Source organism: Phyllopteryx taeniolatus, chromosome 17, assembly GCF_024500385.1.
Source record: "Phyllopteryx taeniolatus isolate TA_2022b chromosome 17, UOR_Ptae_1.2, whole genome shotgun sequence".
NCBI classification, from domain to species: domain Eukaryota; kingdom Metazoa; phylum Chordata; class Actinopteri; order Syngnathiformes; family Syngnathidae; genus Phyllopteryx; species Phyllopteryx taeniolatus.
The window spans coordinates 2,862,757-2,886,926 of record NC_084518.1 but is presented as its reverse complement, the minus strand read 5'-3'; the positions used below and the strand labels follow the sequence as shown (position 1 = coordinate 2,886,926).

The window sequence follows — 24,170 nt, the reverse complement described above, 5'->3', positions numbered from 1 at the left end:
TAGTGAAAGGGCTTTAATGGTAAATGTTAACGCATTCATCTAATGAGCAAAAAGACGCATTTGTTTCCACATTTTTGGATCGCAGGGTGGGTGGCAGAGGACGGGAATTGTCCGAGCAGACAATGAGCGTGCAGAATATTTGCCTTCTGTTTGAAATTCCGGTAGGTGGCGCAAGATGCAAATTTGTAGCAAATGGCAAAAAGAAAGTGGGCGGCGATGCTATGCGAACATTTAACCCGATCACGGTTCATGTCATCCAGAGGAGCGCATGGCTCTGCCTTTACGCACCAGTGCCACCGCGCTTCTGGATGCTGCGTACACTGAGGCAGGAGATTCAAGCATCCTAGAAATTGCAGGCGGTGTACATTCGGATACATATACGCCGCAGAATCCGACGCTTCGTGTCCTGTGCCGGCGAGAGCTGCGTTGTTAGCGATGGAGCGGTGGAAAGGCAGAGTGGCCCTGGTGACCGGAGCCTCGGTGGGCATCGGAGCGGCTGTGGCCCGGGCACTCGTCCAGCAAGGCATGAGGGTGGTCGGCTGTGCCAGGAATGTCGACAAAATCGAGGTATTGCAATAATATCGCCGTCGTCGGCGATTAAGCAACGCGCGAAATGCCTCCTGGGAATAGCTAAGTGCAATACGGTCCCTCACAAGCTAACGGACGTAAACCGCGTGCTAACATTAGCTTTACAACTTTTGCTAACGTTAGGCGACTGTGGACATGGGCGAACATTTGTGCGTGTGTTACTAAAAGCTCACGGGCCTTTTAGGCGACATTTTCAACCAGAACGACGACAACATTTTGGATACAATTACAGATATCGTATTTTCGCGCATTGCTCGTCCAATGTATACATTCATTGTACATTTGGTACACTGCATCTATCTTATCTTATCCTATCTATCTATCTAGCTATCTATCTCTCTCTCTCTCTCTCTCTCTATCTATCTATCCATCCACCCGTCTGTCTGTCTGTCTGTGTCCATCCAGCCATCAATCGACGGTGGTTGCAGTTTCTTTAGCTACAGTATATGAAAAGATCAGAATGTTAGAAAGACCCCAGTAAGATGCATCGTGAAATCATGCAGCACCCCTGCATGATGTGGCATTTGGCACCACGCTGCTAATGCGTTAGTCATTTTGTTTTGGTCGACCTTCTGCAGTGAGGTCACGGGGTCAGGGGCCGGGTCGCAGAGCAGTCACCACAGGGCTCACAGCCGTTGATGTACAGTACATTTTTCTCTGCGATACTTCAAAACGGGAGATAGATAATGTCTGCTAACTGTGTGCACGACTATCATAGTGTTTGAGCGATCGATCGTATCTTCAGGTAGTGTCAAATTGTTTAGTGTTGTCAGGGGGATGCTTGGGGGACATGGTATGAGCTGGGAGCTGTTGAACTGTCTTGATAAAACACTTTTCTTAGATTTAAAGGAGATGTAATGTGCACGGACAGCCCGACGGTTGGGCGGTTCGCACATCTGCGGCCTGCCTCACAGTTCTGAGGTTTGGGGTTCACATGTCAGCGCTGGCATTCCTGTGTGGAGTTTGCATGTTTGCCCGGTGTTTGCATGGGTTTTCTCCAGGTACTTGAACTTCCTCCCGCATTCCAAAAACAAAAAAAAATGAACGTTCGGTTCATTGAAGGCTCTCACTCACAAGTGTCAAACTCGAGGCTCGGGGTTCCAGAGCCGGCCTGCCGCCCGCCCGCATCGTTTTTGGTGGCTTGCTAAAGCAAATCATGTGTGTCCACTTGATGTTTTTCACTAAAATCTGTACCGAAATTGCAAATTGTCTTAGTTTTTAATAATGTTGACATATTACAAGCGTTATTTTCTTACCAAAAATGAAATAAAAATAAATAAATAAATAAATTTGAACAAAATTGCGAAAGTTTTGTTGTCTATATATAATGAGACGATTATACATTTCCATATGTACCGTAGTTTCTCATCATAATGGCTCGCTGAGGGAAACCGGAAACCATACAATTAAAATGTGTTTCACACACCTGTGTCTGAAGTGTCCATAAGTGTGAGTGTGAGTGGTCGTTTGTCTATTTGTTAGCTGCAGTCCACTGGTGACCAGTCCAGGGTCTCCCTCAAAGTCAGCTAGGATCGGCTACAGCAACGCAACTTGAATTAGTTCGTTTGTGCCATAAATCCGAGCGACAAAAAAAAACTCAAGCGCAAGCAGTGATAGCGTTCTTGGTTAGATAATAGGGAAATAGACCATCTACCATAGCCTAACAAACTGTAAACAGCATTAGTCACCAAAGACCCACTCAATTGTAGACTAGGCTCATTCCCAAATGATGGTAGTATGCTAGCCATTAGGCTACATCTACCGTGACCAAGGTTAAGACATTTAGTTTATTGCTCCATCCTGAATGAATTAGCCAGTCTCTCAACGATCGTGTCTGAATTTCCACCAGATCTGCATTTGAATAAACTTACCTTTTTGAAATGAAAATCACAGCTGGCATTGGGTCTCCCTTCCAAGCTGTTTACCTCACGTAGCATCTTATTTTTGATTGACACTTCTCACATTCAAACTACAGTGGTAGAGAAGAAGACTTCCCGTACCACCCTACAAAAGCAAATCATTCATTCAAGCTCATTTTGTCACAATACCAAAATTCTGACTGTGATCCTGTCTCTATAAAGTAACTCGATACCTATCCTGAAACAACGCCATGGCAAAAACTCAAGACATGAATAAAAGCAGTAGAATCGTAGATGACAAAACATGGAACTTCCAGGTCTTTTTATTTGTCTAAATTCAAAAGAATATTTGACAGTGGAAGTTAGTAAATGAATTCTAAAATATATCCCCTCTTGATCAATAAAATCAAACATTTGACACTGCGGTTCAGCTATTAAACATTTTAAACAAAGATCAAATGATCCTTGCATCTGTTAATATTTTTAGCCTTGCTCAGTAGAGCACAGAAATTTGTGTGAAGTACCTACATTTAAAAGTACTGTGCTAGTAAGCAAATGTAGAGTTATGTCTGACTTGATCATTTCTTATTTTCATGCCCAATTATGCTGTTGTATGTATAGCCGTTTAGACACTTGAATTAGCACATTCTTAATATTAGTCTTTTTAATTAGATTTGTCTCTATTTTATGAATTGTATAAGCTTGAACAGAATTCAGTATTGCTATATTTGAGTGCATTAGTTAACACTACTCGTGTTGTGTACATCTTAAGTTTGTCCCCCCGTGAATACGGCAACACGCCCCGTGTGATGAGTTGTGACATTCATCCGTTGTAAAGCGATACATGCAGATGAGCAATTGTTTTTCCCATCTCCCCATTAACAGGGGTGTCAAACTCATTTTTGTCGCGGGCCACATTGTAGTTATGGTTTCCCTCCGAGGGCTGTTATGACTGAAACTGTATCCTGTAATTGTAAAATCGCCAAATCGTATGATTACATTTATAAATGCTTGCAATGTCTAAATGTTATTAGAAGTGAAGATAATTTGAAAATTTGGCACAGATTTTAGCAAGAAGCAAAAAGTAGGCGCACATGATATTCTTTAGCGCACCACATGAAATGACGTGGCCGGATGGATCTGGCCCCCAGGCCTCGAGTTTGACACCTGTGTATTAAAAGATAAATCTCACACTCAGGGCTGCTCTGTTTGTATTGTTTGAAGTTTTATATTTACCATAAAATCAGTTGTAATTTCTGTTCGCCCTTCAATGTTGTTTCACGTTACAGCATATGTTAGCATTAAGCAAATGGGCTTTCGTTGTTTTATTCTCTTAGTTTTCTATACAGTATGTCTACCCATTTCCAATCTCCCCTTCCTGTCCAAAATACTCGTACGTTACCCACACCAACTCAAACCCCACCTGTCTTCCAATAGCCTATTTGAGCAATTTCAGTCTGGCTTCCGACCTCAACACAGCACGGAAACAACCCTCCTCAAAGTCCCCAATGACCTCCTCCCCTCCTCAGACTCTGGACACCTTAGCCTCCTCATCTTCCTCGACCTCACTACAGCCTTTGACACCATAAACCACACTATCCTGCTGTCCCGTCACAAAACCTCTCTAAACATCACTGGTACCGCCCTCTCCTGGCTTAAATCATATATCTTCGACCGTCAACAATTTATCAATGTTAACAACTGCACCTCATCTCCTGCCCCTATCTCCCAAGGCGTCCCCCAGGGCTTAGTGCTTGATCCTCTTCTGTTCATCCTTTACATACTCCCCCTCGGAAACGTCATTCGTCGTCATGGTGTCCATTTCCACTGCTATGCTGATGACGTCCAGATCTCCACCAAATCCATCACCTCCTCGACCTAGTCCACTCAAACCAACTACCTCACTGACAGCAGATCCTGGATGGAAGCCAACTTTCTTCATCTCAACTGCAATAAATCCGATATGTTCATCATTGGTCACAAATCCTTCACCAAACACACCGGTAACTTCTGCCAATCTGTTGAGAACACCACACTGGTTCCCTCCCCTCACATCTGCAACCTAGGAGTAGTCTTTGACACCAACCTCAACTTTGAGACCCACATCATCACAAAAACATTTTTTCTTCCACCTCAAGAATTTTGCCCATCTCCGCCCATCACTTTCCTTCACCGCAGCTGAAACTCTGATCCATGCTTTCATCACATCCAGACTTGAGTACTGCAACAGCATCATCTTAGGCTCATCCACCAAACTTCTCAATAAACTTCAGAATATCCAGAACTCAGCTGCCGGCTTGCTCACTCACACCCACTCCCGAAAGCACATCACCCCCAATTCTTCAGAAACTCCAGTGGCTCCCATTCCACAATGCATCCAGTACAAAGTCCTTCTACTCACTCACAAACTCACCCGCCCCCCTCCATCCTCCGACAATAACCTTGGTGTCTCAACCTCACCGGACCAAGCATCGAACCTGTTGGGACAGAGCCATCGCCATCTCTGCTCCCACCCTCTGGAATCTGCTCCCTACACAACTGACGAACTGCTTTTAATGTGTAAATCTTTATTTTATACTAATTCTGTTTTTCTCCGAGCATTTTTTGTGTATGTAAAGTGTCTTTGAGTACCCTTTTAGAAGCGCTCCATAAAATAAATTATTATTGTTGTTGTTGTTGTTATCCGTCCATCCATTTTACATACCACTTAGCCTCACTAGTGCCCGAACCCATCCCAGCTAACTTTGGGCGAGAGGCAGGGGACACGCTGAATTGGTCGTTAGCCAATTGCAGGGCACATGTAAACAAACGACCATTCGCACTGACATTCACACCTACGGGCAATTTAGAGTCTTCAGTTAACCTACCAAACATGTTTTGGGGCTGTAGGACAAAACCCGAGTACCCGGAGAAACCCACACAGGCCCGGGGGAGAACATGCAAACTCCACACAGGCGAGGCCGAATTTGCACCCGGGTCCCCAGAACTGTGAGGCAGATGTTCTAACCAGTCAAACCGCCCGTTATTATTATTATTATTATTATTATTATTACTATTATTATTTAATGCATCAGTTTTACAGTGAACTTCAACTACGAGTGATAAACAGCTTGGAGTGAGCAGGTTTTCCCGCTTCTTTGGAGAATTCTTCGCTGTCTGTCGGACTACACACAGCATGTTCAGGGAGGGCAAAGTAGTCGCTCTTGAAAAAGGTACTGAAAACATCATTGCATTTTTTTGTTTACATTTAGGTATCGCAGTACTTTTCTAGTACCAGTATACTGTGCAACCCTAACTCGAGCTTTTAACCCTATTTTCTCAATCACACTGGCTTAGTCAAATGACGTAGAACGGTTTGTTTACTAGTGGCGCCATCAGAGAAGGCTTTGGCCTTTGAACGTGACATTGTGTAGAATTGTTCGCTAACAAAATCTTATGACATTAGTGATGTCATCTTCTCTTTGACCATCAGAATAAAGTACTCCGGTGATTTGGTCGATTTGTTCTGAAGGGGAGGTAGACTTTCTGTTGTTAATAGTGTTTGGCTTCATGACACAGACCTTCTTGCCCACCCACACTAGGCCATAAGGCACTGCACCTTCCTTATCTTGTTCAGCCAATAATTAAGCCTCTCTCTGTCTCAAACTGTCTTAGCTCCATCAGTGGTGCGCTACAGGTCAACTGATCTGGATTTTCCGTTGTAAAGATTTTGTTTTCTCACCTGTGATTGTTAGCAACTGTTGTATTAGTAATGGACTACAGTATATCTCTGGATCTTTTCATATGTATCGTTCATATAACCATATTTCTTCAAATAGGGGCCAGGGGTGTTTAGTTACTGAACTGCAGACAGTACCAGGCTTCTGTTAGGGGTGTTTTCTCGGGGTAGGCCTTTATTTGTACAAATGCATTTGTTTAATAATCCATGTCTTCATTAGGGTGGCGGGTAACCTATCCCAGCTGACTTTGGACGTGAGGCGGTGTACTGGTCCCCGCTGCCAGCCAATTGCAGGGCATATATATATACAAACAATCATTCACACATAGGTACTGTAGAGGCTTCACCTAACCAGCACGATTTTGGGATGTGAGCGGAAACTGGTACATCCAAGCACACGCACGCAAACTCCACACAGAGATGTTTCAACAGAGATTCCAACCTGAATCTCCGGACTGTGAGGCATACCTGTTAAGCACTATTTCACCAAGCTGTCTTTTACAATATTATACACTACTCACAAAAAGTTAGTGATATTCAGCTATCGGGTAACATTTCAGAATGAAACTAAAATGCACTATAACCTTTACAGGTCTCAGTGACCAACCTCTCCAACTGTTCAATCTTTTTAGTACGTTTTTACGAGTAATTCTTAACTCGTCAGTCATGTCAAGTTGTGTTGTTGACAAGCAAAAACGTCCCCCACCTTGTCCTTAAATGCTTACACTACAGTGCGTGTGACTTGCGCAATTGACTGCTTACCGCCATTCTTACTCTGGTCGCAGGTCCCCTCCTGTCAATAGTTAACTGCTTCCGTCATGTACTTGTGTAACCTTCAAACAAGGTCATTTCAAATCCAAAATTCTTCTTCTTGCTCTATGGAAATAAAAGCCATTATTCTAGAGTTGGCTACTTTAGAGCCAGAGCATCCATAGTTGTTCTCTATATAATTATATTTTAGGAAAGACTAAATATGATGCAATAGCGATCAATAGCAGGATGGAATGAGTGATCGGTTGCCGTCTCTTCCATTTGATGTCAGCTTTGTTCTCGAACTGTTGCGTATAAGATGTGAGACAAAGCCAGTATTGTACGCTCCGTGCTACGAAAACCGGGCTGTAGCTGTGCCAGAGCAAGTGTCTGTCACTGAGCAATTCTTCCTGGCTTCCTTTTGGTGTGTATTTCTTTCACTGGTAGAAATAAAGACATTGTTGTTCTTACAGTATTAGTGTGGAGGAGATGGAACCATGGTGAATGTAGATAGTTTGTTCAAATTGTTGTTGGATTTACGTAATTTGGTGCCTACTCAGAAAGAAATATTGAATCTAGCAGCTGTATGATTGTACTATGTGTAAAACTTTAGAGTAGGCGGGGGGGGGGGGAATGAGAGACGTGTGGTCACCATGGGCTTTCTGCAGGAATGGGAGCGGTGGGGCATCCAAGTAGCAGCAATACACTTTCACATTAACTCTTTTGAGACCTTTGGAAGACGGTTGTACAGTACTTTGCTGAAAGACGACTCTTCCCTCTGTGTCCAAAGTGTATTCTTTGAGGTTTAAAAGTTGCGAACTGCAGAATCTTACTTCAGTAACGAGCTGCAACATTTGAGCTCACATGTATGGTATGCAATATTTTTTATTTTGTTTCATTTTAATTCTTTTGAGTTGTCAAGGGCACCAAAATACAGTGGAACATTTGATTTCAGACTGGGAAGGTGATACAAATGTGAAAAGAAGTCGAACCGCTCTATAATAAAGCCTAAAACAAAACCTTTTGTGCTCAACCTTTAAAGCCAGTATGTCGTGAAACGGTAAGAGGGAGGATTACTGAAGCGAGTCAACGAGCATCAACATTTCATGCATCACGTTTTTTAATTTTTTTTATTCTTAACTGTCATTCGAGTGCAAAAAAAATATATACGAATTGGTGTTTAAAGTAAAATGTTAACACAATTAACTGTGTTGTGTACTCTTTCATGTGGCCACAAACATGCAGATTGGGTTGAGTATGTGTCTTTACATTAACACTGAATGGAGCAAACGTTCCATTGTTGTTCTTTTATGCTTTTTGTCAATGAGCCACTTTTTACTTGTTCAGCCAGGACAAATGTGTGTAAGTTCTGTCGTGGATAAAACTTTAATTTCCTTCTCAATTTGATGCTGATAAGCTTCCTGATCCATTCAGTAACAGTCTTTGTATTTTCTGAATAGTATTGATAGTTGTTTTGTCCAGAAAAGCTAATTAAAAAAAATAAATAATTTTGCTTAAAAAAAATTTTTTTTTAAGCATCTTGTTACCATTTAACCCATTCTAAATTGCATATATTGAACCAAATAATGTTCCGATTTCATTGGGTGGATTAGAGTCATGCGTATCATCAATATTGGAACTCCTTTTTGTTACTTCTTTACTATTATATAATTGCCCAGGTGTTTTCGTCTGCAAGTCTCTGCCGCCTTCTGTTGCGTCTGGACTGCCCGTGCTTTTGATTGCACAATGAATAGATTTCATTCTCGAAAGCATTTGAAGTGGGTCAGGTCACACCGCTTTACTCTTTTTGTCTCGCACCCTCAGCCTCTCTTGGTGTTTTCATTTCTCTACTGCTGTATGTACGTGAGCCAGCTTTTCCACTGACATGTTTTCCATTTGAGCTTTGAGTCAACAGAGACTTAAATCGAACCAATAATTATCCATCATGCGTCCTTTGGATTCGGAGATAAAGAGAAGCAAGATTCACAGCTCTGGCGCTAAGTGCCCTAGTACACTAAAAGCAACCATTGAGAATATGGGTAGAATTGCACTGACAGGTGAGCTAGTTGTAGATTTTTGATCTCGGCATTAAGAAAAACAAATCTATTTTACCTTTGTACACTACACTGCTGTATATCAAAATTTCATGACTTGTAAAAGAGATTTAAGTACTACGTACTGAGATATCAATCATCTCCTGCCAATTGTCAAAATGTTTTTGCATTAAGGCCACAACCTGTATATTTCCACTTTAGTTCCTATTATTGTCCTGTTCTGTATTGTCTTAAAGTTATGTTGAGAGGCCCATTATTTGTCAGTAGTGGCTTTCATCAGTTGTTCACCGTAATATCATGAGGTCAATAGTCTAATGAGGCTGGACAGCCCGGTGATCCCTATGACTTGCCCCCCTTTCTTGCACCACCATTGTGCTGTCTGTCCTCTCTGTGCTCATCACTTTTCAAGGTTTAAGGTTTACTGGACTTGACACTCCCCGGTTGGGCCTCCTACTATGATATGCGGGGCGCTTCCTGTCCTGTCCTGTCTTGTTGTAGACACTTTGTGTGTACACTCTCAACTCGTGCGTGCACTTACATGAGGGGGGTGTCCTGGTTTGAGGGAATACGTAAAAACCTCTCCAACCACAGCATTCAGTAAACCTGCACAAATGACAAATGATCGAGTACAATACTGCCTTTACAAAGTGCAGACCTCTACCAAGGTGAAAAGAAATCCAGAATGAAGTTGTCGGCCTGTTCCATTGCTTTCTTGCGCTGTCATAGAAATCTCGATCTACGGTATCGCTGCTGCATGTATGGGCAATTGCTAGTACACACAAAAATGAAACAAATCTCAAAACAAATACAATGCAGTCACATCTTTTACACCACAGGGCCATCTTCTGAATCTGCTTCTTTTGGACCCGATGCAAAATCGCCATTGGCAAGTTGATATCTTAAACACTTCTGAAATCAAAAGGTAAGGTAACACAAACAAACTATTTATGGTGGGTGACAAATGTCGTAAAGATGTTTTAAACAAATAAATAAATAAAATCAACATTGACAATGTCAAAACAGGGCGTGGCAGAGGTGATTATGCATAGTTTTGAGTGACACAGTAGAGTCTTATTAATTTAACAATGTTTTTGTGGTTGTAGTTTGCGGATGTGTAGAACTGCACTTACCATACTTAGAGCTGTGTTTAATGTTTTCTTTCTCTTATTTAGCTTTGTGAGAAGGGCAAAATAACAAACAATTCTTAGGATGATCTAGAACTCTTATACACTGCTGTAAACTATGACACTAAATGAATAAATCAGTCCATTAAGTCAATCAAAAGTAAGTCTTATTTTGTAATGACAGAATTATATGCCTCTTGTATTCAATTTGTGTCCCTAAAGTTGAAACAAATGGGTGTGTATAGTGTTTATCTGTAAACATGAACCCTGCAAGGTCACTAGAAGTCAAGCGCTGTGCGATCCAGTTAGAGTTGAGCTCCCATGAAGTTCGAGTACATTCTTGATCTGTGAAGGAAGAGCCACTACATTACCAACTCCTTAAGTTCTCCGCTCTAAGGTATCGTCTTACATGCTGAATGATGGGATGACTAGTAGGCACGCCTGCAACGAGCGTGTATAGCAGACATCACAAGACTTTTATTTATATAGCACAGATTCACATCAAATATTATCTCAAGGCACTTTCTGAATTTGTGCTATCCTTCGTGCAGCTGGTGTGGGATCAGTTGCCCTTCAATGCTCGAATCCAAATCGCCCAGTGATTGACTGGAATCCAGATCAGGGTGTAGTCTGCCTTTCACCCTGAGTCATCTGGGATAGACTTCAGCCTTCCTATCACTCCGAACAGGACAAGCCCTATAGAGAAATACATGGATGAATACATTTCGGGCTATGCTACTTATACATTGAAGAGCCCTAAATGAGCAAGCACTTTTGAAAATGACAGTATACCTCTAACTAGAAGAAACCTTGAACAAACAGCGGTAACTGCAGAAATATCCCAACCCCCTGCGATGGAGGAGCCATCACTAGGATGGACTTCAAGCCTCAGCATGTCTCTAGTACAAACAAAAGAGGCATTTTTCTCACATGATTAGCGTGAGAACATATGGATAAAGGCTGCTCTCATAGTTGATCCTACTGCTGACACAAACGTTCCATAATGCTTCGCCTCCCTGATTATTCCGTCTTTGTTTGTGGAAATACAACCTTACCTCCCTGGTTGCACCTGTCTGTTATAGCACACCTACCTCCCCTATCGCTCATATTCAGTCTGCCTACCATTGCCGTAGACTCTCCATTTCACACTGCACTTACCGCAGCGCACCCTCGACCAACCCGTATGTGCTGGCGTAGCGCAAGGCTGCAACGCAGCGCCACGTAGGTTGGATGGTGATCCATGGGCACCTGCTGCACGCTGTGATGACACCATGGAGGAGATGTTGGCGGAGTTCTACAGTGACAACAGCAAGGAGGAGAACATGGAGGAATCGGTCATTAATGCAGGGTGGCAGTGTCCCGAGCTTTGAGACACAAGACAGGCGACGTACCGTGACGTGGTAAAAAAAGAAACCTGCTCCCTTCTCAGCCTGAAGTACACCTCGAAATGGTCTTCATGGAGCTGTAGCTCAAGGGTGAGCCTAAACTCCCCCAGATCCTGTGCCATTAGAATGAGATGAACCAATACCCTTCCTTTAGATGCTGCTCGTCTCCTCCGCCTCGCCCTATTACACTGTAAGCAAAGCCAAGGCTTTCCGTTAAAATGGTGACAAATGCACATTGCTGAGCCGGCGTATTTAATGTACAAACCAGCAGGAAAAGCACCAGGCTACTTCCTGTTTGTTCGCTTCACAATCAGCGCCAAATATGGGCAAATTTGCGTTTTCCCTGCGACATGCAAGGTCTGCGACATGCAAACTGTGCAGTGTGTAAGGGCCTTAATATCTGTATGGCTTCATATTCTGTGAATGGCAGTTGAGTGAGGCTTTAGACGTCCTAAAAAGTTAATGTTGTTCCTTGTTCAGTCTACCATGAGCTCCTGAGAACACTTAACTACATGGGGGGGGGGTAATTTAGCCGCTTATCTACTCATCTTGATTAGACTACACCAAGCAAAGTGCTATAAAAGAGTCTTGTTCAACCTTTAGACCTTTTACCAGGAGTAAGAAATGGTCACTTGTCTATCTACACCACTGCAAAGCCAATAGTACGCGCTCACCTTTAACCCCATTATGTTTAGGTAAGACAGAACTAGTGACATAGTGGTTAGCATGTCTGCCTCACATTTCTGAGGTTCGGTGTTCGAATCTTTTCTACAGTAAATCATGTTTAATACATTATGCTTCAGGATTTGTTTCCTCCTCTTAGCTTCTGTATCAATTACTTTCAGTCATTTCTTGCGCTACTGTTTCAATAGCATTAATGATGATGAAAATCCATTATGAGAGGCAAAATTAGTTCTGGTGTCTGAGTTTTTATGAACTGACCAGCTTTTCACTGTTATAACATTTGTTATAATAAGTCCTGCTTCTAGACGTTTTCTAGGAAGACTGGGTATAAACTGGGCAGGGAGTTCTATTGTATCAGTTTAAGACAAATGTAATTTCTTCACTCTTTGTTCAGACGCCGCCTCTCAATATTGATCTGGCTCACCACTTTAAATGTGTCTGCCTTCTACATTTACAGTAGATCTCTGCTAATGTTCTTTTCACTTCCTTGGAATGTATTTTTCAGTCCATTTGCGTCATTGACGACTGTTTAAAAAAAAAAATATATATATATATATAAAATTATTTCATGAATTGATTGATTTCTTTGACTCTGTCAGAAGTAGGGATAAGCTCTGTGTCCATTTCTGTCTGACAAGGTACAGTCTATACAAATGTACTTCAGTTGTCTGGGGCTTTATGCCCCTGGCAGGGTCACCCATGGCAAACAGGTCCTAGGTTAGGGACCAGACAAAGCACGGCTCCAAAGACCCCTATGATGAGAAAAATTATTGGATTGTGTTTTCCCTTGCCCGGACAGGAGTCACCGGGGGCCCCCTCTGGAGCCAGGCTTATAGGTGGGGCTCGAAGGCGAGCGCCCGGTGGGTAAAAGGCCCGAAAGGGTAACGTGGGTCCCCCTTCCCATGGGCCATCGGGGTCGGGTGCATTGTGAGCAGGGCGGTGGCCGAAGGCGGGGACCTTGGTGATCCGATCCCCGGCTACAAAAAGAAGCTGGCTCTAGGGACGTGGAATGTCACCTCTCTGGCAGGGAAGGAGCCCGAGCTGGTGTGTGAGGTCGAGAAGTTCCGACTAGATATAGTCAGGCTCGCCTCCACACACGCCTTGGGCTCTGGTACCAGTTCCCTCAAGAAGGGTTGGACTCTCTTCCACTCTGGAGTTGCCTACGGTGAGAGGCGCCGAGCAGGTGTGGGGATACTTATTGCCTCCCGGCTCGGCGCCTGTACGTTGGGCTTCACCGACGTACGATAGTAGAAGAAGAAATGGAACAACCGAGGCTAGCTGTTAGCTTATCTGGTAACTAATTAGCGGATGCAAACTCTTCTGCATGTCATTTTCATTGACGCATTATACAAACACTCAACGCAACCAGCAGGAGCTTCAGGTCACTTTCAAATTGCAATTCAATTCAAACTTGGTGTTCACCAAACACATAAGGATTTGCAAATGTAAATATTAAACCAGCTTTAGCATTTACGGTTGTCGGCCTCAACCATTTTCGGAGCCGCCCACGTGACAGGATATTAAGCCAGGGTAATCTTTCGGACACATCTGACAATCAGGCATTTTCTGACTTGGATCGATAGAGAGGAAAAGTGCTCAAATTAGGCCCTATTATCGGTATGCGTGTACTCTGCTCCACTGCTTCCAATGTGAGTCGCTTATTTTAATTAACTTCCAGTGCAGTGCATATTCTTCTTTTTCACAACACCCCTTGTTGAGGCTGGTACTTCTTTGGGATAAGTGATGCAAAAAAGACGAAAAGACAACCAAAACACACGCAGAGCACCTTTTGATACTCGCTGAACTGCACAATATGCCGCACGACTTTTGGGGCCTCCATCAACTGTTTTTCTGTAGTCCGCTACAAGTAAAGTACAAAATAAAATTCCCTCTTGAAATGCATAGCTGGAATTTAACATCAAGAGGATAATATGCAATATGTTAATAACAATGTCCTGTGCTGTTTGCATTATTACCTCCGCCGGGGTGGTAATGTTTTCATATCAGTGTGTGTTGGTGGGATTCGGTAAATACTGCTTATTCCATGGGCATGGGACACTTTTGTTTACAGTTTAGCGTTGGCGGAGGTTGGCACTTTCGAGTGGACTTGCTCTGCACTGAATTCCAATGTTACTGTTCCTTTCCTGTCCACTCGAAGTATGCGCACACATTACTGCGTGTGTTACAGAGAGAATGACGTGAGAAATGTTGTTTTGTGGTTTGCTCTCTTACATTTTTCATGCTTGTCTTGGGAGGTCTGCCGCTGAACCCTCACCTGAGGGTATCTAGTTACGCTTTGGACGGAGATGAATGATTTGTGTGTACGCGTGTGCATTTTCAGGGCCGGTTGCTTATCCGTAGGCCGGCGTGCCCCAGTGCCATTTTAGTAGGCGTGGCCAGTGGTCATACACACCTGGTGCCCCGAAGTCACGCATGCACACAGAGATTCACAGCCTGAGACTTCCTGTAGTTGGAGCTGGATCAAAGCCCAGGTTCCTCCCCGGCTGAGTGCCTACTTTAACCCTAATAACATAACCAATTTTCTCGCTCTCAAAACACAGGCCGGGCTCTCTCTCTCTCTCTCTCTCTCTCTCTCTCTCTCTCTCTCTCTCTCTCTCTCTCTCTCTCTCTGATGGTCTGTTTACTTGTTTTTGGCCTTCTTGAGCACAGCTTCCCTTTAGGGGGTCTATTTCCTACAGGGGACAAATGGGGCAAAGGTCTCACTCTCTACAGCTGAAACAAGTGTGGTCAGTGTTTTAGCGTTTTGACAGATCTGTTCGGCTAATGCCTTCTCTCTGGATAATCCAGGCTAAACGGCTTAGAGGCAGAGCAAAGAGATCTGCACATTCAATTGGGAGATGAGGCGTGTTTGCTCAATTATCTACAGTAGATCTATCAACAAATGCCAATGTTAGACTTCCAATGAACTTCAATGTACCAAGTGTAAGTGGACAACACTTTCAGCGCACACCACAGATTTTTTTTTTTTTTTAAGGTGTGGCTGGAGTTGTCACCATGAAGCGGGTTAGCAATGTCCACATAAACCAATAAGTTTTGACCTAAACTTCCAGGAGGCAGGTTCAGATAAACATAATACAACTTTACTAAATAATAGGTCTCGCTTTTAGGTGTCAGAGGTAAGGTTGCAAAGGTGTGTATAGAAGGTTTCCGGTAAATTTCCATGGAAATTAAGATGTGGAATTTTGTGGAGGTATCACATTCAAGCATGAATATAAACATTTTGTCAATGTAAAATGACACAATTATGGGTATTTTCACCAGATTTGTTTGAAAGTAGAACATCATCAAGTTTTTATTTTTATTGAACTGTTCATTTGTTAATTGACGAATAAATACACGAATGTCAAATTAAATATCACTCATCCTCCCAAAATGCACCACCCCATCTAAAAATACCAGTAAAGTCCCATTCAAAATGTTCAATGAAAAGAGCCCATCTCCCTTCAAAAAATGTCTCGATCTTCGAACTCATCGGCGCACATGATGGAGGAATATGCGCAGTGCATTCAGAAGGCGTGGTCTCAATAGTCCCGCAGCAAGCAATGCACTATGCTATGTGCATTTGATTGAGGAAGTGTTGATATTCAAATATACTTGCATGAAATCTGGATGCTTGAATCAGGATTATGCTAAAATGTCTTTTCCCCAGCTACAGTATATTTCAGTTCCCCAGACTTGCTACTCGTCCACCTCGTACCCCCATTATAAATATTTAAAATTCCCCATTGATCAAAGCACAGGTCCAGTGGATGCCTAACAGAACAGAGCTAATGACAGCAGTACCAGTAATTGATCAGTAATTCAACCAAACTCCTGTTAGCTGCATGCTAACCTGGTACGGTTGTTCTGTGATTGTTTCTGACCAGTCCCGCCTTTACCACCCGCACGCGCCTCCTTCTGTCTGACTGGCACCGGGAGCCGGAGGTCAGGTGATTGGTGCAGCTGTGCCTGGCAGGCTGGGGGTCCGTGTCAGCTTGTTTCTAATCCCACTGTGCTGGACAGACAGCTGACCTGGTTGGAGCGTTGCCTGCTCAGCCTGCGCATGCTCCTTCCCGAGTGTGCCATCACACCACCATTGCTTCATAACATCCAGTTTTTGCTGAAATTGGAATTAGAAGAATATTAGAATATTCCCACGTCTTCCTCAAAGTGTTAGTTGGCAGGTTAATCAAGGAACAAGGAAGAACAAAGCATGAGATGGTCATGTTTTGTGCTTGCAGATTATGTGGAGAGCAAATGTATTACTGTATTTTTAGAGGGTGCAATACTGTTAAGTGCAATTTTTCCTGTGAAAAAAAAAAAACGGTAAGTGATTTTTAAAGTGTCGTATGAAGTGTCCTATAATTCTTGATCCTTGAGGTGTTTTGGCAATAGCATCAGACCTCAGAATCATTTTAAATAGTGGGGAAAAATGACTAATATGACTATTTTAAAGGTTTCTAAAGGTCAGTGTTGTATTCATTGCAATGTCGTTTTGATTTGTGTTTTTTTTTTTTAGAAGCTGGCGGCAGAATGTCAGAGCGCAGGATACAGCGGCACACTGATCCCATACAAGTGTGACCTGTCCAACGAGGAGGAGATCCTCTCCATGTTTTCAGCCATCAAAACGCTCCACAAGGGCGTGGACGTGTGCATCAACAACGCCGGGCTGGCCCATAACGAGCCCCTGCTCAGTGGGAAAACCGAAGGCTGGAGGAATATGATCGACGTGGGTGATGCACATAAGCACATCAACGCCTATGCTAGAAAAAAGACGGCGGAAAATTAGCAAGACATTTAGAGTGCAGATGCTTGTTTACATAATATTGATTTGAGCGGTTGTTCCATTTGAGCCCAAAAGCCGGAAGCAGTAAAATCGCGAGCATAATGTTTGCCTTTGTAGAGTTGAAGCACACAGTAAATGCATCGATAAATGTGTGGATCTGCCCAAACACTGTTGCTCGCCCCTCACAGAAAACAGCACAGGCCCACTAATGAAAGCAAGCGCTATTTCTCGTTAGACCCAAACATTCAGATTCATTTGAGCTCTTGACCACGAAGGACCCCGAAGCTCCAGTTTCTAGGGTCCAGCATTCGTAACCCTCGCCCATCTGTTGTCATGGCAGCCCAAATGACCGCGTTGCACCGGTGTATTATTTTTAGCCTGTTTAATCTTCACGCTTGACCCGATTTGGTCACCTTGCCCAATCTTGCTTCACTGCGGAATTTAACCTTCCGTCCATCAGCGTCTCTAGAGGAGCGGCTTAGACAGACAAGCTGGGCACAAAGAGCCAAGTTCTGATGTGCCGGCATGGAAAGCCAGCGAGACTGAAAATCTATTTACAGCCCCTCTTGAATACACTGCGAGAACAAAAGCACTGGGACACCTGTGGACAAACGGGTTTTGTTTGCCATCTCTGTTCTTCCCAAATGGCGTTTGGTGCACTCGGGCGGCCGTGCTGCAACACAGGACGAAGGGATTCCCCAAACTCTTCCTACAAATATGGAAAGCCGTTTGAACAAAGATTCAGTATCCTACCGGTGCGCTGAATGTACATGTAACTAGTACGCGCTTTGTCCTCACCGGTAAGACAATTCAGCGCACGAGTAAAACGACTAGGGCGTACTAGTAGAACGACTACATGTTACTGGTGAGGCAAAACTGCGCTAGTTAACATTTGCGCAGTAGTAGGACCTCTTGTGAAGCGCTAGATGTTAACTAGTCATTAGTAGTACTAGTAGCACACAGTTGTCAAGTACTTTTCTTCACTAGTAACATGTAGTCTAGTGCACAGAAATGTCACATAATAGTGGAAAAAATCAACGTCACTACCTGGGCAGTCATTCTCCAAGTGTGCCCCAGTCTTTCTACTAGTGCACTGAATTGTCCTACTAGTAAGGATAAAGAGCGTACTGTACATGCACAATTCAGCGCACTAGTAGAATATCCAATCAACGCTCAAATGCCTTTCCAGAGAAGTATACAGTTATCCTCTCTACACCACGACAAAATGTGCCTCAAACGGGGGCAGCATAGTGGACGAGGGGTTAGCAGTTCTCAGCTGTGGCCTACTAACGTTCCGAAAACACGCATGTTAGGTTCATTGAAGACCCGAACTTGAGCGCGAATGATTGTCTATATTTGACCTGTGATTGGCCGGCGACCAGTCCAAGGTGTGGCCTCGCACCAAAATCAGCTGGCTTTGGCTCCCGCTCACGAGGATAAGGGGTATAGAAATTGGATGGATGGACAATTATCCAAAATGTTTTTTTAAGTCAAAAAACTAAGATTGTGCGAAACTCAACTGTCTTGTCCAACCCCTTATTGGTTTCCCGTATCGGTTAACGCAGTAAAGTTCCATCAACTCGATTTCTTCTTCTGTTTCCTTTGGTGTTTTTCTCACACACGATTTGAAATGAAGTTCTTGTCATGCACTGCAGGTGAACGTCCTAGCCTTGTCCATCTGCACCCGGGAGGCTTACAAATCAATGAACGAGAGGAACGTGGATGACGGTCACATCATCAATATTAACAGGTAAGTCGGGCAAACCGGCAGCAAGGATCAGCGAGACTCCTGCTCACTCGCAACCCGAAAGAGGACGAGCAGTATAGAGAATGGATGGATGAATAGATGGAAGTGAGACCAACAGTACAGAACCAAAGACTATTGAACTTATTTTTTTAACTTTTGCTTGCTTTTACAGGGGGAGGAAGAACTATGTGACCCCTTTGGAATTTCTTATATTTCTGCATGAATTGGTCATAAAATGTAATCTAATTGTCATCTCAGTCACAACAACAAACAAATACCACACAAACAGATGTTTTTATTTTTAATTTTTTTGGAGCACATCGTAAACATTTCCAGGATAGGGAGGAAAAAGTAAGTGAACCTTTGGATTGAAAACCTCTTTTGGGGCAGTGATCACCTGAACCAAATGTTTCCTGTAGTTGCACATCAGCCACGCATAACAATCGGGATGAAATTTGGATCATTCCCAGGGCCCGAGGTCGGAGTCCAAGATTTGCACCCAGGACCTCTCGACTGTAAGGCAGATGTGCTAACCGCTATCCGCCGTGTTGCCACCTGAAGCTGTCACGTGTCACTAAATCTGTGGTTCAGCTCATACATACTGTACGCTGCTACTCCTCTCCTTCCTCTTACAGTATGGGCGGGCATCGAATGGTGCCAAGTGCTGACGAGCATTTCTACTGTGCCACCAAATATGCGGTGACCGCTCTGACTGAAGGAATACGGCAAGAACTGAGGGAAGCCAACACCCACATCAGAGCCACTGTGAGTGTGTAATACGGTCAAATATCGGTTGCAAATTGGTGTCCTTTTCACCTTTCACCTTTTCCTGTTTCCATCGGTGTCCCTATTACCTGCAAATTGATTGCATTTTCATTTAGGCTTATGTACACTCCAGTGCGGTTAAAAAAAAACACCAAAAAAAACAAAAAATCAGCCTTTACAAAGATAGCAATTGGTAGTTTTGACTGAGACTCTCAGAGATGTATTACTTAACCATGTTTACCAACGTAGCAGTGCATCATACTAAGAGCTGCTTCTCTTATTTGGCCCTTCAGGCCTCAGCTCAATGAGGTAACCAAAAATCCCAGATTTTACAGTTTTGCAGACCACAGGTCATTTGTATTCGGAACATGATCACGTTTTGAGTTTTTCGAGCAATACTTGAGATCTCGACATGAACCAAAAAGTCTCGTACCTTTTATTGCCGTAATTGTGAGGAATATACAGTGTGTCTGCGTTTATCGAGAGGGATGTGTTCCATACCAAATCTACCGTATAGATAATTTTAAAAACCGTTTTATAGTTTTATCCCTACTACTCACTTAAAGCAACACACTTTTGAATGCGGCAGTTTAAGCGCTCCCAATCGCTGCTTTTTCAACCCATACAGAGCAGCAACACACAAACGATACACACGTACTGGATATTCGACGAACGTTAAAGCGACAATCGATCGACGGTAATCGTACACCCGGTGGTGCTGATGGGCTTTTTGTGGCTGGGGAACGGCGCTTTGACTGATGGAGTTTTCCTGCCGCTCAACTTGTCGTCGACTGGGGCGAGGAGGTACCCCGATAGAACATTTCCAGCGTTAAATAGAACCGACGCTGGCATCTATGCGAGTGGGGCGGCCAACAAATTCATAGATGATGGCGCCCCTGCTCCAAGACACATTTTCAGAAATCGGCAGATAGCTGAAGACTAACTCGGCCGTTTCGTTTCACGCTTGGTTGGGCGGGCGCGTCACATTATACCTATTATGATACAAACCGTTAAAAACCGTTATCCTTTAAAATCAAAGCTTTAAAAAAAAAAAAAAAAAAAAAGGCTTTTGTTGCACAGCACAGCCTGGATAGAAAACTACTAAGCAAGCAATTGTTACTCAGCACTCAGTTTTTTCTTTTCCCTTTCGTGTAGTGTATATCCCCCGGGATAGTGGAGACTGAGTTTGCCTTCCGTCACCACAACAATGATCCAGAAAAAGCAGCTGCAGTGTATGAGAGTATGAAAGTAAGCAACAACTCTCCTTTACATTTTCCGTCGTAATATGAGTCAAATATTTCCCCCCCCCCCACCCTCAAATGTGCAGTGTTTAAAAGCAGAAGACATCGCGAGCGCAGTCACATTTGTCCTCAGTGCCCCTCCTCATGTCCAGGTATTGTCCTTTCTTCCACTTTTTTGTCTCATAATACTCATTTTACCGGGTGTTGTGATTGTGCAGCGATTTCCAACCTTTTATGTTGACTTGCCTTGTTGACCTTTTGCCTTCAGATTGGAGATGTTCAGATGAGGCCGGTGGAGCAGGTGTCCTAGCAGTGAAGCGAGGGGGAAGACGCCGCAGGAGGAGCCCACAAGTCAGCAGCCGCGGTGACTCATTAGCGACCTCTGCCGAGCGCGGGTGGGGTGATAAATCAGCTACAGTGGTGGGATGTGGAGGAACGCAAGGAGTCGAGGAGGGCTGGAGGTCAGATGGATGAAAGAAATGAAGGGTGTGGACTACAACCACAGTGAAAATACTACTGAATGCAGCCACCGGTCGTTTGTTAACTGGAGTCCATGCTGTGTTATGTGGTCATCTACTGTATATGACCCTAACTTTAGAGGAAGACTATGCTATTGACTGCACATTTTTTTAAGGTCATATTACATATCTATTTGAAATTAAGTTTCAATGCTAATTGTTTGTTGATATTAATTCATTGTATTATTTTTATAATTATTTGACCTACTGATTGATGAAAGGCAGATCTGCTGGCATAGAAAAATAACCGTAGAAAGTACGGTTATTTATTTAACATTCTCTTAAGGCCTGCCACCTTTACTTACAATATGGTCATATTCACTTGTCTTTGAATTTAAACTGTCCACTTTTAACCCTTATGTGCAGATTAAAATCATTTATCAAAGAAAAATAGACATACTAATTATACTTTTTTTTTTTTTATGCATGTGCCATTCCTGCAATCCAACAATTGGCTGTGTAATTTCAATCAATTAACTTTCAATGAGGTAATTCAAGGCAGAATTAACAGATGTCATATATTAGACTTTACACCGATTTTATTGGGCTGATCGGTATCGGCCGATATTTAGCATTGTATGCTGATCGGTTTTAATGTCATAATTCGCCGATCCGATCAATGACCGCAAAAGACATATACTCCGAGTCGCCATCATACGCAGTATATTTGAATCCAAAAGCTGGTTTATTTTTAGCCTTTAGTCTTTTAATGTAGTATTGGAAATATCTCACGGCCAAATAAAGTTATTTATTTTATTACAAACAAACAAAAAAACATCGGCGGTGTGGGACAGGCAACACGTAATGCCCGGCCGGATCAGACTACCAGACAAATTTGCTCTTTCCCGATTGCACTGTCAGACGACTGCAATCAAATCTTGTATTCCGATAGCACCGCATCCCGTTTTTTACGATCATTGGGCTTTATCTTGTCAACTCAAATGTGACTGGATACACTCGTTACCGTGGCGACGACAACAAGAGTGGAGTGTGCCAACTTTGTATTATAAGGACAAAATGGGGAAAACGTGTTGGTGGTCACCGGTGCTCAGGACCGGAGAGGACGTTCGTTTCAGGCTTGCTCGAGGTACGTTCCCGTACTTTTAATACGATGCGGCTCGCAAGCAGGCGCCAAAATGTTATGTAGCCTAGCAAGCTAGTGGTAGCACGAACGGTTGGATGTAAACATGCCGGCATTCTTTCAAATCATACTCTTAAAGTTTCATTGTGGGTGAAGTCATTTAATCACAGTAAGTTAGCCCCGTTATTTCTGTCATGTTGTAATGTTGGTTTGACCTGACCGATTACAATACACGATCTGACTAGAGCAGTGATTTCCAACCTTTATGGAACCAAGGCACATATCTTACAATTGAAAAATCTCACGGCACACCAACAAACAAAAATGTCACAAAAAGTGGATACATGCATGACTGTATGTACTTCCTGCCATCTAATAGAAGAGCATTCATTTGTTCTGTCTGTCACGATGCCTCACTGGCACAAAGAGAGGAACAAAGATACATTATTTATTGTAAATATAATTTTGGGACCAATTAAGTACACAAGTATATACAGTAAATGACCAGGTCATTTAAATAGACACATTCCTCCATCTTATCGTTTTTTTAAACTCTGTGATCGGCCCCAAAAATCCTGATCGTGTAAAGCCTAATATATATAGATAGATAGAGAGAGAGAGAGAGAGAGAGAGAGAGAGAGATGCCTCCTTCTCGAATTCTTCCTTTTTGCATAGTTTCCCCACTTCAAATGACAAATGTAAATATCATTCATTCGTCTTGCATTCCGCTTCTCCTCAGGCGGGTCGCAGGCGTGCTGGAGCCTATCCCAGAAATCTTCGGGCGAGAGGCGGGGTACACCCTGAACTGGTCGCCACCCAATCGCAGGGCACATATAAACAAACAACCATTCACACCTACGGGCAATTTAGAGACTTCAATTAACCTAGCACGCATGTTTTGGGGATGTGGGAGGAAAGCGGAGTGTCCGGAGAAAAGCATCGCGGGCACGGGGAGAACATGCAAACTCCACTCCGTTGTGGCCGGGGGATTGAACCCCGGTCCTCAGAACTGTGAGGCAGATGTGCTAACCAGTCACTCACTGTGCTGCCTCTCTCTCTCTCTCTCTCTCTCTCTCTCTCTCTCTCTCTCTCTCTCTCTCTCTCTCTCTCTCTCTCTCTATATATATAAAAAAGGTGGAACCACTGGACACAAAGCGACCACTGCGAAGAACTAAAAGTAGATGGATAGCTGAAATCATTAAACACGCCGGAATACACTGGCAACAAATTATATGTATATATTGTGCTTCAATGACTTTATTTCTAATCTGTTTTTGAATTTCTTTGGATTGTGGCATTTTGACGCAGCTTTTCTCGATCTGTTGATTTCTTGATTGAACAGGTCTGGACGTAATCAGGCTTGGGTGTCGTCAGTGAAATTGAATTCATCTTCCCCAAAAAAATGGGATTGAGCCTCAGTAAATTCCTGATTCAACAAGTGGGCAATTACTTTTTCACACAGGGCCAGGTAGCGTTGAATATATATTTTTTCTCTTTAATAAATAAAATGCATCCATTTTTAACGATGAAGTGGGGAAACTATGCAAAAAAAAAAAAATAATAATAATTTGAGAAGGGGCGAATACCTTTTCATGGCACTGTATGTCATTTCAGTGGGAAATAAATACTTATCTATTGCCTGCCTATATGTAAACTATACAGTGTCAATGCCTATACCTTATGTCTTTAGATATATCATTGTACTGTGTACATGTAAAGTGTAAAGGAAATCTATTGCATGTAGAGTGGAGTAGGTTTGAATTACACTTTACACGACACATAAGAGCAGCATGACGTGTACTCCTGAAACACACTTTTATCCTTTTAATCAGCAACCTTCCATTTGACCTAATAAATGAGTCGCCCACAC

General features: G+C 43.1%; 1 protein-coding gene across 1 annotated transcript; it reads left to right on the top strand.

Moving 5' to 3' along the window:
- The first annotated feature begins 210 nt into the window (after nucleotides 1-210).
- Nucleotides 211-24,169, top strand: dhrs11a (dehydrogenase/reductase 11a). Its single transcript, XM_061752599.1, has 7 exons — nucleotides 211-567; nucleotides 16,682-16,891; nucleotides 18,604-18,698; nucleotides 19,331-19,460; nucleotides 20,616-20,708; nucleotides 20,788-20,853; nucleotides 20,970-24,169. The coding sequence occupies exons 1-7, from the start codon at nucleotides 436-438 to the stop codon at nucleotides 21,009-21,011; spliced, it is 768 nt and encodes a 255-aa protein (XP_061608583.1). The 5' UTR covers nucleotides 211-435; the 3' UTR covers nucleotides 21,012-24,169.
- Nucleotide 24,170: the final 1 nt, after the last annotated feature.